The sequence below is a fragment of the Eubalaena glacialis genome, chromosome 18, assembly GCF_028564815.1.
Source record: "Eubalaena glacialis isolate mEubGla1 chromosome 18, mEubGla1.1.hap2.+ XY, whole genome shotgun sequence".
NCBI lineage: Eukaryota > Metazoa > Chordata > Mammalia > Artiodactyla > Balaenidae > Eubalaena > Eubalaena glacialis.
Window position 1 is genome coordinate 59,336,947 of NC_083733.1, and position 16,491 is coordinate 59,353,437.

Below are 16,491 nucleotides of genomic sequence, written 5' to 3' on the forward strand. Positions count from 1 at the left end.
TTTCCCAACCTTCTCAACAACAAGCCCACCGGTATTAGCATTCTCATTTATTCTTTATTGGAAAAGAGGTCCACCTCACTGGCAATCACTCCACAGCATATTGCCCATTTAATGATAATTCTCTCAAACTCAGGTCGAAGTGCTTTCTGCAAGGAAAAGTGCCAATAGTTATTACTTTTGTGGGAATGTGTTATTAGGGCCAAGTTTGATTTTTTAACATGGAATTGCTAAGTAAAATATGTGATTCACAGTTTTTCTCTATTTCTTCCCCAGAACAAATTTCCAGATACACAATAACAGAGAGCTAACTGAAAGCTTTTTCCACGCACATTGTTTTCATGGTAGTTCTTTCCAATACATGTAATCCTGGAGGAATGGAAGGAGGGAAGGAGGAAGTGAGGGGCTGAAGGGAGGGAGGAAGGGAAGGAGGGAGGAAGGGAGAGAAGGAGGGAGGGTGGGAGGGATATACTCTGGCTGAAAGATTTCCAAACTAGTTACATTCATAGGGTTTCTCTTCAGTATGAGTTGCCTGATGCCTAATAAGTTTAGAACTATTAATGAAAGCTTTCCCACACTGATTACATGTAAAGGGTTTCTCTCCAGTATGAGTTCTTTGATGTACAATAAGTCGAGCACTCAAGCTGAATGTTTTTCCACATTGATTACATTCATAGGGTTTCTCTCCAGTATGAGTTCTCTGATGTTGAGTAAGGCATGAACTCTGCCTGAAAGATTTCCCACACTGACTGCACTCATAGGGCTTTTCTCCAGTATGAGTTCTCTGATGTACAACAAGAACATAACTCTGGCTGAAGGACTTCCCACATTGATTACATTCATAGGGTTTTTCTCCAGTATGAGTTCTCTGATGCATAACAAGGTGAGAACTGCGGTTGAAAGATTTCCCACACTCATTACACTCGTAGGGTTTCTCTCCAGTATGAGTTCTTTGGTGTGCAACAAGTTGAGAACTCCAGCTGAAAGATTTTCCACACTGATTACATTCAAAGGGTTTTTCTCCTGTGTGACTCCTCTGATGTGCGACAAGTTTGTAACTTTGACTAAAGGACTTCCCACATTGATTGCATTCATAGGGCTTTTCTCCAGTATGAATTCTTTGATGGGCAATAAGCTTATAGCTCTGGATAAATGATTTCCCACATTGATTACATTCGTAGGGCTTCTCTCCAGTATGAGTTCTTTGATGTGCAATAAGTTTGTAGCTCTGCCTGAATGACTTTCCACACTGACTGCATTCATAAGGCTTCTCTCCAGTATGAGTTCTCTGATGCACGACAAGGACATAGCTCTGGCTAAAGGATTTCCCACACTGATTACATCTATAAGGTTTCTCTCCAGTGTGAGTTCTCTGATGGGAAACGAGGTGAGAGCTGCGGCTGAATGATTTCCCACATTCGTTACATTCATAAGGTTTCTCCCCTGTGTGAGTTCTCTGATGTGCAACAAGATGAGAGCTCCAGCTGAAGGATTTCCCACACTGATTACATTCAAAGGGTTTCTCTTCAGAGTGATTTCTCATGTTTTGAGCAAGGGATGAACTCTGGGAGGTTTTATTACATTTATACTGACTCTCTTCAACAGAGATTCTCTGTTGTTCATTATGGGATATACTGTGGTTCAGAACTTGCCCACATTCCTTAAAATCAAAGGATCTTCCTTGTGCGTGTATTTTCTCATGTAGATTTAGGGGTTTATCACGGCTAAAATGTTGAATACTGTCACTAAATCCATAGGATTTATCTTCTGTTTGAGTTTTTGTAAACTGAATAAAATGAATGCTTTGGGGGAGGTTTCCACATTCTTTATTTTCACAGAGTTTCTCACTATCATTAATCATCTGATGAGTGTTTACCATAGAATTATAATGCAATTTTTTAACATGTGAAGCATGTTTATGAAAATGGTTTCTTATGGGTATCACCTGTGGTGAAAGAAGACTGGAATTCAGACCACGCTTCTCCTCAAGGTCATCACTTTTGCAGGCTCTCTCATGACTAACAGCTCTTCTGTGAGTGAATGTCACTTCCTTCAAAAGTCTCTCTTGTTTTTCCTGTTGCTTCTCCAACAGCTCCTTACAATCCTGAACTTCTTCACATGAAGATAACCAAGGATCATCTCTTGTCAACCTTTCTATCTTCACTCTGTGGGATGCTTCATCACCAAAAATGCTCTGCTTTGATGTTGATTCTCTTCTTCCAAGTGCAGTTGCCGAGTCTGGAAGGAAGCAAAATAAAACACCCTAGCCAAAAAAATGTTAGAGCTGGAATAGGGGAATAAAAGCTGATAAGAAAGTATGCAATTATATGTGGATTTGTTTTCAGCTATGGATCTATAACATGAATTGAGAAAGCAAAAGGATGGGATGAAGCAGTAAGCAGAGAACTACCATAGTCCAATAGCGTAACAAGGCATTAATATAAAACTATTTCAATCTTAGTGTTGCTGAATAAAAAGACTTTAGATGTCAAATATCTCCATATTCCAAAATAAGATCCCCTATGCAGAATCTACAGAATTGCAAAACAATTTTGCAATCCTTAGCAAAAAAATAGAGAGTCCTTGCTACCTTCTTTAGTGCTAGATATATGTTCACTGGAATAGAAATTAGTGTCTACATTTCTAGGAATTTCTGGAGGCATGAAACTTGCTAGCACAGTCTGTGTTAGTAAGACAAGGTCAAACTACTTTGTGAACCAGGAAAAAATAATGGGGGCACTGTAATCCCAGGTTCCCTAAATGCCTTAGGGGCTAATATGGCCCCATGAACTCCTTTAGTTCCAAGTGAGAGAGGATGAAGATTAGCTCATAAACAGAAGCCTTGGTGGCTATTAGGCCAGGCAATAGAAAGTACACTTGGAAAAAGTGGTGATGTATATAGTCCACCAGGTGTGGGAGATGGAGAAATATGCAGCATGCCCTATGGGAATTTTTCAAACAAATCTTCTATACCTGTAATGACTGCTAAATGTCTGTTTCTCACCTGGATATGCGTGTTGAGAAACTCTTTTTATACTTATCCCCTTGTTCCAACTAGGAGACTGCATCTGGTTTGAACAGCTGATAGGGAAAGATATAGGACTTTGGGTATTTGGGCTGGGGACAAAAGAAAATCACTTCAGAATTTGGTCCCAGTCCTTGGCCTTTAGGAGTCAAGAAGACTGCATGAGCTCAAACCCAAGAATCTGTACCTTTGCTACCCTACAAATTAAAACTAAATCTTCACTGGGGAATAAAAGGCACAAATGCAATCTATGTGTGGTCAAAATCATTCTGGCCTCTGAATTCCCTAGCTCTTGTGAAATCATTTCAATATATAGACTTCATTAAAGGGGACTGTACTCTTACCCCAAGAGACTAGGTGCCTGTGGTTCTCCAGGATCACATCTCTGTCCAGGGTCCTCCAGGCAGGGTTCAAAGTGCCTTCTTCCTCCTGAGTGAAGTCCACAGTCACTCTTTGGAAGTTCACTCCTTCCTAAAACAGGACACACATTCCTGCTCAGTTGGGTATCACTTCCTTCCAATGTTCACAGAGGAAAAGTTTGACAGGTGGAAGAAAGAAAACCTGATGGCCTGGAAATTGTCTTGATATGATCAACGTTCAAAGGATTCTAGTCAAGGGATACAGGTACCTTCAAGGTGAGCCCCTTTGGGTTTTGGATGCTGGACCTGTTTATATAACCCCAAAGAGGAACACCAGATAGGAAATGACATAAACTGTTTTCTGTCTTGTTGACCTTAAAGAAAATGCTTATTCTGATTTTTGCATTGGTGAATATAGAATTCCTACTTAGGAATTCCCTCCAAATTCCCGAGAAACTAACAGAACAGGGTCAGCAAACTTTTTCTCTCAAAGGTCAGAGAGCAAATATTTTAGGCTTGGCAAGCCATACGGTCTCTATTACAACTACTCAGCTCTCCTGCTATAGCGAGAAAGCAGCCAACAGAAAATATATGAACAAATGGATGTGGCTGTATTACAATAAAACTTTATTTTCAAAAAACAGGTGATGGGCCAGATTTGGCACACAGGCTTTACTGATGCCTGAGACAGAAAATGAAATGTGGGCCTTAATGAAAGGCAGTATGTACAGGTTAAGAGCACTGGATATGGAAAAGAGACGTGGGTTTTCTCATCTATTAAGAGCCTATGTCTGAATTTTTAAAAAAATATATATCTAATCTGATCATCTGTCTATTAATGGTGAGTTTATTCCATTTCTAGTTATTAGGCTTAATGATACCCAATTCATTGTGCTGTTGAGTGAATTAATTGTAATGATATATGAAAAGCCATTACCAGAGTTTACCCAAAAAAACAAAGGCTGGGAATTATTATCAGGATGATTTGGTTTGAGAAGCCTCAAAAAATAAGTGACAGCCAATGAGACCTTTATCCTGAACTCTTAAGTCTTCAGAAAACATTTCTATTTTGTCCACACTATGAGCTGCACCATAGGGCCTGTCATTACTGCCATGTAAAGGGGGTCTCTTGGACTGCCTCCTCTAAGCAGGAAAAAACCTCCTTTTAAGACTTTTGGGCAGGAATTTTGTTCCAAAAAAGTGCTGGAGGTGATCTGTCCTTACCCAAAGGCAGCAAAAACCACAGAAGTCGAATGCCACTTGCCAAGGCTTTTTAAATAGATGGGGTGTTCTTAAGCTGTGGTTCATGCATAGGACACGAAGTCCCTGAATCCCATGAAACTCCATGCAAAATGCTGCTGTACCTTTTTCTAAGTTGTGGCCCATAAATTTCACTAAAATCTCAAAGGTTTGCACAGTTACCCCAAAATGGAATTCAGAAATATCATTTGTTATTTCTCATTACTCATTTTGTGCCATTTCTTCAGGATTGAAGATCTTACAAGGATGAACTGAGTCAAAGAAAATAATCAGAACCACAATGTTGCTTATAGGTAATAACAATTATGTAAATATTTTTAAGCAGCAGTTTAAAGAAATAGAAAGTTCAGCCAGAAGAACCTACAAATATATGTTATTCTTTCAGGTCATATTTTTTTTAAGATCTTAATAAAACATTGATCTAATACTTAAAAAAAAAAAAAAAAAGGAAAAGAAATACCACTTGCAAACTGCCCCCTGTGCTGAACATGGATCTACAGGTACTGTTTTTCAACCTCCAATCATGCTTCCTTTTAATAAACACTCCCCTTCACTGTTTAATGTAGGTCCCTTTAATATCAAACTTCTTCAAATGTTAAATAAATAATACTAGACTAGATTAGCACTCCCCACTGCACCCCAGGCTATATGTTCTCAAAGTTCCAGTAATTTCTATCATAAGACTCACCACGCTTTCTTATCATTTGCATAATGGTCATCTTTGTCACTAGGCTGTAATCCATGAGAGCAGTAACTCCAGAGCTTAGTACAGTGTTGGTGTATAGTATAGACTAATTACATATTTGGTAAATTATTTCAGTAAGTGAATCAATAGTATATCAGTAGACTCTGTAATATATCAAAATAATCCTGGTTCAAATTCTGATGGAAATCCTCTCCTCTCACCTGAATCTCACAAGGCCCATCACATACCCATTTGAAAAGGTCCTTCAGTGTATGGGTACTGGCTGTTTCTGGACTTCTATCCCCTCTTATTCTATTCTTCCTCTCACCTGTCCCCTACTCCCCAGTCCTCAAAATTTCTTCCCAAACCCTTCAACTGTGCCCTTGGGAACTCTTCTCCTATAATAATGAAATCCGGAATTCCCCTGGTGGTGCAGTGGTTAAGAATCTGCCTGCCAATGCAGGGGACACGGGTTCGAGCCCTGGTCCGGGAAGATCCCACATGCCGTGGAGCAACTAACCCCGTGTGCCACAACTACTGAGCCTGCTCTCTAGAGCTCATGAGCCACAACTACTGAGCCTATGCGCCACAACTACTGAAGCCCATATGCTCTAGGGCCCACGCGCTGGAACTACTGAAGCCCGCGCGCCTAGAGCCCATGCTCCACAACAATAGAAGCCACCTCAATGAGAAGCCCACACACCGCAACTACAGAGAGCCCACATGCAGCAACGAAGACCCAACACAGCAAAAAAAAAAAAAAAAAAGAAAGAAATCCTACATCTTCACCAAATATTCTCTCTACATACCTGTGTTAATAGAAACCTACACTTCCCCCCTAAGGACTCCCTCCTCTGCAGTCCTCACAGGCTCAGGGTGGTCGTGCTCTCCCATCCCAGGGGTCTCAGCAACAGAGGGGGAGGAGGGTGTGTGTCCTCCCAGTTACCCTGAAACTCATGCCATTTACCTCACTTCTTGGAGCTTTGTTGTACCAACTTCTTGAACACCACCCACGCCCCCAACCACTGAAGATTTGTAATACCTAGGATTTATCCTCCAATTCAAGAACTTGTACTGTCTCGTCTTGCGCAGTCTATAGCATCCACGTGTAGAGTCCTCTGGTAATAATATAAAAATAACTGACTTTAATGAAGCACTTACTGTGTGGTGTCAGGCAGTGTGCTAATAAGCATGTTGCATAAATTATCGCTCACTCAATTCTCACGAGGCCCCGTGAGAAAATACCATTAGCGGCACCATTTTTCAGATGAAGAGCTAGAAGGTCAGAGAAATTAACACGTAGGCCTAAGGTTAGTGACTGGGATGCAACCTCAAGTTTCCCTAACATCACAGACTATGTTCTCAGTCATCAACTCATATGGCCAGCCCAACTCTCAGATCTTGAAATCACCATAAAGTACTCCACCTCTCAAGTCGCACACCCAGAAGTGCTCACTCTTTCATCACAACATCAGAATTCTCCACTTTACTTGCTTAATCACTCCCTTTACTCCTCTCATTCTCTGCTGGTTTGGGGCCTTTACTAAAATATCTACTATCACTATCCTCCAGTTTGTAGTCTTTTCCTTTCTGTTTAGCATCCTCTTTTATCTTTCCCATCTTCATTATTCAGGTGAGAGCCTATGGATCACTCACCTTAATCTTTTTATTTGATATATTCAAAAATTCTCTTTCAAATATTACCCTGAACTATGGGGCTTCCACTGAATATACCTGGCTACAAAAACTAAACAAACCTGAATGTTAAATCTGCTCTCCATGGAAAGTAGGTTACGGAACGCCACAGGGAAAGAAAACCACAAAAGCAGCTGGATAGAGTATTATTAACAGTCACTATCGGGAATCCCTCTGTGCTTTCACTGCCGAGGCTCCGGGTTCAATCCTTGGTTGGGGAACTAAGATCCCACAAGCTGTGTGGCACGGCCAATAAATAGATAAATAAATAAATTTAAAAAACAGTCACTATCTCAGAATGAGCCTTTTGGACTGACCAGCAACCCTATTATACCTCCTGGAGCAGCCTGTCTCTCATAATCCAAATTACTATTTTAAGCCTTCTCTACTCTAGTCAAACATCTCTCCATTCCACGTCCCACCCACATGCTCAACAGATAATTTCACCTGACTGTTCACAGAGAAAAACACAAGCCTTCAGATAATTCCCTCAACCTCATTTTTCTTATATGAGCCCTTCTTCCTCTAATAGAATCAATGCATTCACATATGCTCTGCATTAATTCCCCTGGCACTAATCAAGGACTCTGCTTTATCGCTTTTGTCTTCTTTTTTAAATTATTATTTTTAATTTTTATACAATTTTGGAAGGTTACTTTCCATTTACAGTTATTACAACATATTGGCTCTATTCCCCGCGTTGTAGAATATATCCTTGAGCCTATCTTACTCCCAATACTTTGTACCTCTCACTCCCCCACCCCTCTACTGCACCCCCCTACACTGGTAACCACTAGTTTGTTCTCTGTATCTGTGAGTTCCGCTTTATAGTTTTATCTCCTCTCTCTCCTGACCGTTAACTTCTTTTCCTCCACTTACTCTTTCTTGGAACCATTTAAACCGAGCCAAATCCTTTCAAACCTTTAGGGGATAAAAGACAACAACGCTTAACCTCGATTTCCTTGCAGTTATCACTCTCTTCAATCTTTCATAGATAACCAACTTTTTGTAAAAAGTTGCCCACTCTAATCTCTATTTCCCCATTTTCTACTCACTTCCCAGCTCACTTCAATGTGGCTTCTGCCACCCACCAGCCATGTACATTTCTCAAGGTGAAGACAGAGGCCCTGTCCAACTCACCTGGGATGCAACGGCCAGTGACCCAGCATCATCTCTCTCGACCTTGATGATAATCTCCTGAGAAAGGAGACAGTCCTGAGAAGGCAAAGCAGATGAGAAAAAGGAAAATAATCAGGGAGCTAAGTCATGGCTCAAAACTCCCACTGTGAGTTGGCTAGGATTTGACAGACCATCTGTTTTAACACATCCCACCTACCAAACTTCTGCTCCTTCCCACTGGTAAGCTCAAGCTGGGCAGGTGGAGAGAGAGAGGGGACATCTGGAGGAGCAAGAGGCATCAGACCCAGCATGATGTCTTTGTGCATCTTCCAGACCAGCCCAGCTACCAGCTGAACGGAGCTGAGTGACCCCAGACACGATGCAGAAGAAAAGAACTGTCCAGCTGGGCCCTGCCTGAATTCCTGAATCACGGAATTGTAAGGAAATAACACGTAATACAGCAAGACCAAAGAATGATAAAGACAAAGATCAACAAATTAACTTCATAAAATGTTTGGCAAAAAGTTCCACCGATAAAGGCACCACCAATAAGAATCTATGTTGTTAAGATTTCCTCCAAATCAGAAAGAAAGAAAAATAGACAAAGGAAAATGCACATGCAACTCAACTATGAAGAAATAAAATGGCCAGTGAATATACAAAAAGATGCTCATCTCTTTCAATCAGATAAAATCACATCTCTATTTCTATGACACCTCTATACATTAGAGACCATTAAATTCACACCAATAATTCCAATTACAATTCAACAACACATTTTATTCTAGCCTTCCCACTTTCTATATTTGTACCTTCCTTCTCTGGGTCCCATTATCCTATTTATATTTATTTATTTGCTCAAACCCCTGTATGTAACCAATATGCCAACCACATGGACTGTTTCTTCGGCCTGCTGCTAATGACTCCTGCCCTGGTGGCCCACGGGTCAAGAGCTTCATATACTCCTAGTGGAAGTTTAAGTTGATACAACCTCCCTGGATTGGCAATATATTTCTTAAAATAACATTTTATTTTGAAATAGTTTAAAACTCACAAGAATTTACAAAAACAGAACAGAGAGAGTTCCTGTGTACCCTTCACCCAGTTTCTCCCAATGATACTATCACACATAACCACAGTGCATTGTCAAAACCAGGAAACTGATATCAGTTCAACATTTTTAACTCAGGTACCGACTTTATCCAGATTTCATCTGTTTTTTACATATACTCTTTGCTGTTATTTTTGTTTTTTTAATGGCAATATTTTAAAAATGTAATATCCAGTAAGTCTTCTTGATAGTATTCCCTTAGGGACTTCCCTGGTGGTCCAGTGGTTAGCACTCAGCGCTTTCACTGCCCTGGCCCAGATTCAATCCCGGGTCGGGGAACTAAGATCCTGCAAGCCATGCAGAAGGAAGGAAGGAAGGAAGGAAAGAGAGAAAGAAAAGAAAGAAAGAGAGAAAGAAGGAAAGAAAGAACACTTAGATGTATGTACAAGAAATCTCATTAAAGAGTTACATTATCATAGCAAAAATGGGAGGGGGGATTAAGTGTCCATCAGTAAGTGCCTGGTTAAATAAATTATGCTTCATCCAGATAACTGAATATTATTTAGCAGCCAAGAGAAGAAAAGATAGATTTGCATGGATTGATGCATATAAAGGACAGAAAGATGTCTATAATATATTGTGGAGAGAAAAAATTAAGAACTGTATATAGACCATGAATAAATTTTTATAAATTATAAACATGCCCAGAAAAGTCCAGAAGGACAGTCTCAAAAGCATTCAAAGCAGTTATATTTTGGAAAAGCAGAATTGAGGTGCAGGTTCACAGTCTGTGTTTCAACATGGTATCCATTTTTTAATGACATTTCTTTTCCTTAATTCAATATTTACCAAACAGCAAAAAATGTTTCCCTCTTGAAAAAAATCACTCTGAAACAAGATAATTCCTTTGTGGCTTCCTGAAGTTTTTACTACCGAGTACAGTGACTCATCCTGTCAAATGACACTCTGTTCAAGGACAGGCATACCTATTTTTTTTGGCCTCGCCACGGCTTGCAGGATCTTAGTTCCCCAACCAGGGATTGAACCCACGCCCTCAGCAGTGAAGGTACAGTCCTAACCACTGGACTACCAGGGAATTCCCCTGGCATATCTCATTTTATTGCACTTTACTGTGCTTCACAGATATGCATTTTACAAATCGAAGGTTTGTGGCAACCCTACATCAAGCAAGTCTATTGGTGCCATGTTCCCAATAGCATTTGCCCACTTCATGTCTATGCGTCACAGTTTGCTAATTCTCAAAATATTTCAAACTTTTGCATTATTATTATATTTGTCATGGTGATCTGTGATCAGTGATCTTTGATGTTACTATTGTAATTGTTTTGAGGTGTCACAAACTGTGTTCAAATAAGAGGGCAAATTTAACCCATAAATGTTGTGTATATTCTGACTGCTCCACTGACCGGCCCTTCCTCCATCTCTCTCCCTCTCCCCAGGACTCCTTATTCCCTGAGACACAACAATATTTTATTAGTCCAGTTAATAACCCTACAATGGCCTCTAAGTGGTCAAGTGAAAGGAAAAGTCATACGTCTCTCACTTTAAATCAAAAGCTAGAAAGAATTAAGCTTAGTGAGGAAGGCATGTCGAAAGCTGAGAGAGGCTGAAAGCTAGGCCTCTTGTGCCAAACAGTCAGCCAAGGTGTGAATGCAAAGGAAAAGTTCTTGAAGGAAATGAAAAGTGCTACTCCAGTGAACACACGAATGACAAGAAAAAGTTTTATTGCTGATATGGAGAAAGTGTGAGTGAACTGGACAGAAGATCAAACCACAACATTCCCTGAAGCCAAAGCCTAATCCAGAGCAAGGTCCTAACCCTTCAATTCTATGAAGGCTGAGAGAGGTGAGGAAGCTGCAGAAAAGAAGTTTGAAGCTAGCAGAGGTTGGTTCCTGAGGTTTAAGGAAAGAAGCCGCCTCCGTAACATAAAAGTGCAAAGTGAAGCAGCAAGTGCTGATGGAGAAGATGCAGCAAATTATCCAGAAGATCAAGCTAAGTAATGAATGAAGGAGGATACACTAAACAAGAAATTTTCAATGTAGACAAAACAGCCTTAGGTTGGAAGAAGATGCCATCGAGGACTTTCATAGCTAGAGAGGAGAAGTCAACGCCTGGCTTCAAAGCTTCAAAGGACAGGCTGACTCTCTGGTTAGGGGCTAATGCAGCTGGTGACTAAGTTAAAGCCAATGCTCATTTACCATTCTGAAAATCGTAGGGCCCTTAAGAATTATGTTAAATCTACTCTACTTGTGCTCTATAAATGGAAAAATAAAGCTTGGATGACCGCACATCTGTTTACAACATGGTTTACCAAATATTTTAAGCCCGCTGTTGAGACCTATTGCTCAGAAGAAAAGGTTCTTTTCAAAATATTACTGCTCACCTGAGAGCTCTGATGGAGAGGTACAATGAGATTAACGTTTTGATGCCTGCTAGCACCACATCCATTCTGCAGCCCATGAAGCAAGGAAACATTTCAACTGTCAAGTCTTATTATTTGAGAAATGCATTTCATAAGGTTATAGCTGCCACAGACAGGGATTCCTCTGGTGGATCTGGAGAAAGTCAATTGAAAACCTCCTGGGAAGGATTCACCATTCAAGATGCCATTAAGAACATTCGTGATTCATGGGAAGAGGTCAAAATACCAACATTAACAGGAGTTTGGATGAAGCTGATTCTAACCCTCATGGATGACTTTGAGGGGTTCAAGATTTCAGTGGAAGAAGTAACCGCAGATGAAGTGAAAACAGCAAGAGAACTAGAATTAGAAGTGGAGCCGGAAGACGTGACTGCATTGCTGCAATCGCATGGAAAAACTTTAATGAATGAGTTGTTTCTTATGGACGAGCAGAGGCAGTGGCTTCCGGAGCTGGAATCTATTCCTGGTGAAGATGCTGAGAAGAGTGCTGAAATGACAACAAAGGATTTAGAATATGACATAAACGTAGCTGATAAAGCAGCAGCGGGGTTTGACAGGATTGACTCCAGTTGTGAAGGAAGTTCTACTGTGGGTGAATGCTACGAAACAGCACTCTATGCTACGGAAATATTGTTCGAGAGAGAAAGAGTCAATGGATGAGGCAAACTTCATCGTTGTCTTATTTTAAAAAATTGCCACAGCTCCCTGAACCTTCAGCGCCCACCACCCTGATCAGTCAGCAGCCACCAGCAGTGAGGCAGGACTCTCCAGCAGCAACAAGAGTATGACTTGTTGAAGGCTCAGATGATGGTTAGCAGTTTTTTAGCAGTAGGTATTTTTAAATTAAGGTATGTACATTTTTTAGACATAATGCTCTGGCACACTTAAGAGACAACAGTATAGTGTAAACATAACTTTTATATGCACTGAGAAACCAAAAAATTCACATGACTCGCTTTATTTCGATATTCACTTTACTGCGGTGGTCTGGAACCGAACCCGCAGTATCCCCAGCGTATGCCTGTGTACTTTGTTCCTTCTTAAATCTTCAAACACTGAGAAATAAGTACAGTTGACCCGTGAACAACATGGGTTTGAACTGCCCAGGTCCACTTATATGTGAATTTCTTTCAATAAGTACGAACAGTACCACCCAACCCTTGGTTGGTTGAATCCATGAATGTGTAACCACAGATGTGGAGGGCCAACTACGGGACTGGAGCATCCGAGGATGTTGGTATACATGGGGACTCCCGGAACCAATCCCTCTCGGATACCGAGGGATGATTTTACTGTTGATTCTTGATTATAACTCAGTTATCATTCAGTCTCAATCATAAACTAAAAGGAGATAAACTACTGTACTTTTCACAGGTGTGCCAACTTCCCTCCCTTATCAACCTAGATAAAATTTCACCATTGCATTGGGAAGGGTCATGAAAAGTGGCTAGCTTAAAGTCAGAAAAGGATTTCTCCAAGCCTAAAAACACCTCTCTATAATTCCTGGGCAGGCACTGAGGGTAACGCTGAGTATTTAATGAACTGGAGTTGTCGCAATGTAAAGGTGGCCCAATGTGAAAGCTTAACCGCCAATTGCCTGCATTACTGTTGAGTACAAATGCCAGGATGGTTAAACTGCCTTAACATGGCTGCCTGGGCATTACAAAATAGCTCCAAAGGCCAAGGAACAAAAACATACAACTCTAACTCACAAGGCTAAAATAACAACAACAAAACTACAGATGGCCCCAAGGAGCCCCAAGTTTTGACCCCAAACTGCTAACGGACTCAGATATCATGGAAACTTGGCTACTAAGAGAAATCACATTCTTAATGTGTGACAACACCAAAGGTGTCTTTTCTTGCTACAAAAGTGGCAGACATTGAATTCTAACAACTTAAAGGCCAGAAGTTAACTCATCCTATAATCTAAAACTACCTGGGAAATGAGAAGTTTCTCAAGAAAAGAAAACCTAGAAACACTGGACTGTATTTTAAATTATTACATAATCTTTCACGATTTTTGTTTGTTTTTAACATTTAAGACCAGTTAAGAAACAATGCCAAGAACTGAAAAACTTCATGTTTCTAACTCAGGAGGTACTAGTAAAGACAAAACCCCAAAATGCTCCTTATCTGCCACAACTGCTAAGACAATTTTACTTGGGGAATATGGACGCACCTTCTCTTTGATCAAAACTGTTTTCAACATCTTTTGATTTAAAAGTTTTCACAAGGAAAACAAAAGGGAGATCACTTCTGCTCACGGTCATCTCTGCACCAAATGTCCTTCCCTGCCACCAGCCCAGCAGTCAATTCCGCCACTTTGCTTTCATTTCTTTGCATCACACGTATATTTATACCTTTTTTAAAAAATCCAACTTCCACTAGAGTGGGTTCCATAAGAGCTGAGCTCTCCTCTCTCCTGTTTACCATGGCTTCATTGTGCTTCAATCAGTACAGTCATCACTCAGTGTCCTCGGGGGGGGTGGGGGTGGTTCCAGGACCCCCACTGATACCAAAATCCACTGATGCTCAAGTCCCTTGTATAAAAATGGCACAGTACTTGCATATAACCAACATACAACCTCCCGTCTACTTTAAATCATCTCTAGATTACTTATAATACCCCATTCAATGTCAGTGCTATGTAAGTGCCATGCAAATGTGATGGAAAGAGTTGCCAGGCAAGCAGCAAATTCAAGTTTTGTTTTTTGGAACTTTTTGGAATTAAAAATAAATTTTTTTTGATCCCGGGTTGGTTGAATCTGCAGAACCCTAGAATATGGAGGACCGACTGTACTGACACATAGTAGGCACTTCATAAACGTGTGTTGACAGTAAAACAACCACTATTGTGCTTGTTTTGAATGTGCTACCTGAGCCTTCACATTGTCTTTTGGTCCCCAAAGGCACCAAGTCTTTGCTGAGTTCAAGTCCCTCCTCTGGTTAGAAGAAACCTCTGTTGGGTGCCCTTTCTTCTCAGAAAATTCAAAGCATCAGCCTCCAGAACCTACCCCCAACTTACTCTCTCAAACTAAATGCTCAAAAACCATGTTGTCGGGACTTCGCTGGCAGTCCAGTGGTTAAGACTCCAATGCTCCCAATGCAGGAGGCCTGGGTTCGATCCCTGGTCGGGGAACTAGGATCCTGCGTGCCGCACAGCGCGGCCAAAGAAACAAAACATAACAACCGTCTTGTCACAAAAGTATGTGAACACATACACACACACACACACACACACACACACACCCCTACACCCACCCACTCCTTCTATCCACTTCGGATTACCAACCATTTTAGGAATGTCTCCTGTATTTACATCTTAGCTCCTGCGGTTTCCTTCAGATAATACCTATCATTTGCTAGTGTGTTTAACAACACACAGAGTACTTCAACACAGACTATCTCACACAATTATCTAAACTCTTTTGAAGAAGGGAGTGACATGCCCATTTTACCCACACAGAAATAAATGGTAATAAAGTTTCATAAACTCATTGAAGTCCACAGAGTTCACCAGAGATGGTCCAAACACTGATTGCCTGATGTGAACTCCTCCCCTTTCCATGGCCCCATCGCTCAAAGTCTGATCATTCAAGCTCCGGAGCAAATGCCACCTCTTCTATGAAGCGTTCCCAGATAGCACAAAGTCTTGTCTCTTCTTCCCTTAGTTTCTTAGCTGTTTTTATTGGACCCTAACTGTACCAGTAAAATCATTCTCCTCGAATTACTTCCATGTCTATATACCTGGGTCACGAATCCTAAACTGTAAAGAACTGTATATTTTTCACCTTTGTATTCTCCTCAGTACTGACCAGGAGCACAGTGTGAGTTGTCTGAATGTGACAAGGCTAGAGATAAGTGCACGGTTTTGGATATATAACTGGAATGAAAAGCCTTTACCCCCACTTCTGTGTGCTCTGGAGCATTTTTATTTTTATTCTTTTTCACTATTTACAATTTATTTTATTCTACAACTTTACTGAGGTATACTTGACAAATAAAAATTGTACATAGTTACGATTTTTTTCATATGGTCAGAACACTTAAGATCAACTCTCAGCAAATTTCAAGGACACAATACAATATTGTTAACTTTAGTCACCATGCTGTACATTAGATTCCCCAGGACTTACTCATCCCACATAACTGACCCTTTGCAACATCTAACCAACATCTTCCCATTTCCCCCACTGCCTGGCAACCACCATTGTACTCTCTGCTTTTGCGAGTTGGACTCTTCTAGGTTCCGCACGTAAGTGAGATCATGCAGTATTCGCCTTTCTGTGTCTGGCTTATTTCACTTAGCGTAATGTCCTTCTGGAGCATTTTTAAAAGTATCCCTTTTGTTCAACAATCACCTCTCCATGTAATGAAGGAATGGTTTCCTTTTTCTTTGTGTACTTTACAGAACTGGAATAGGAATTAGCATGTTGACTTCCACGTGGAGAAGAGTTACAGGCAAAAAATAACTGTTCTCTCTGCAACATGAGTGGAACCATGTGTGACCCAGGGCCGAGGAAGAGAGACAAGCAGAGCCCTCATGGAGTGGCCTGTCCCCTTCACAGTGAACCCTTGCTCAAATCAGTCCTAGGACTATTTGCTACTCTCTCTCCTGTAAACAGAGTTGACCAAACATACCTAACTCAGGGGGCGGGCGGTGCTTCTTGGGGGAAAAAAACAAAGCTTCCAGTCAAATCACAGAATGATTACTGAACTCAATTCTCCAAGCTTTGTATTTGGGAAACTCCTCCATCTGTGAGGAGGTCCAGGATATTAACTCTAATAGGCATGGCAGGAGGAGAATTTCCCTCCTTGGTGTGTTAATTTCTCTTATCGCCCACAGGAGATGCA

General features: G+C 40.8%; 1 protein-coding gene across 3 annotated transcripts in view; it reads right to left on the reverse strand.

Moving 5' to 3' along the window:
* The window catches only part of ZNF180 (zinc finger protein 180), a 23,792-nt gene continuing 7,301 nt past the window's right edge, over window positions 1-16,491 (reverse strand). The window contains exons 3-5 of one of the 3 annotated variants that reach the window (XM_061174305.1): window positions 8,162-8,218; window positions 3,367-3,493; window positions 1-2,235 (exon numbers count right to left, since the gene is read on the reverse strand). In XM_061174305.1, coding sequence (XP_061030288.1) covers window positions 491-2,235; window positions 3,367-3,493; window positions 8,162-8,218 — 1,929 coding nt within the window. In that variant the 3' untranslated portion in view covers window positions 1-490. Of the gene's footprint in view, window positions 2,236-3,366; window positions 3,494-8,161; window positions 8,237-16,491 lie in introns of all 3 variants that reach the window. The other 2 variants (XM_061174304.1, XM_061174306.1) reach the window with 2 other exon arrangements.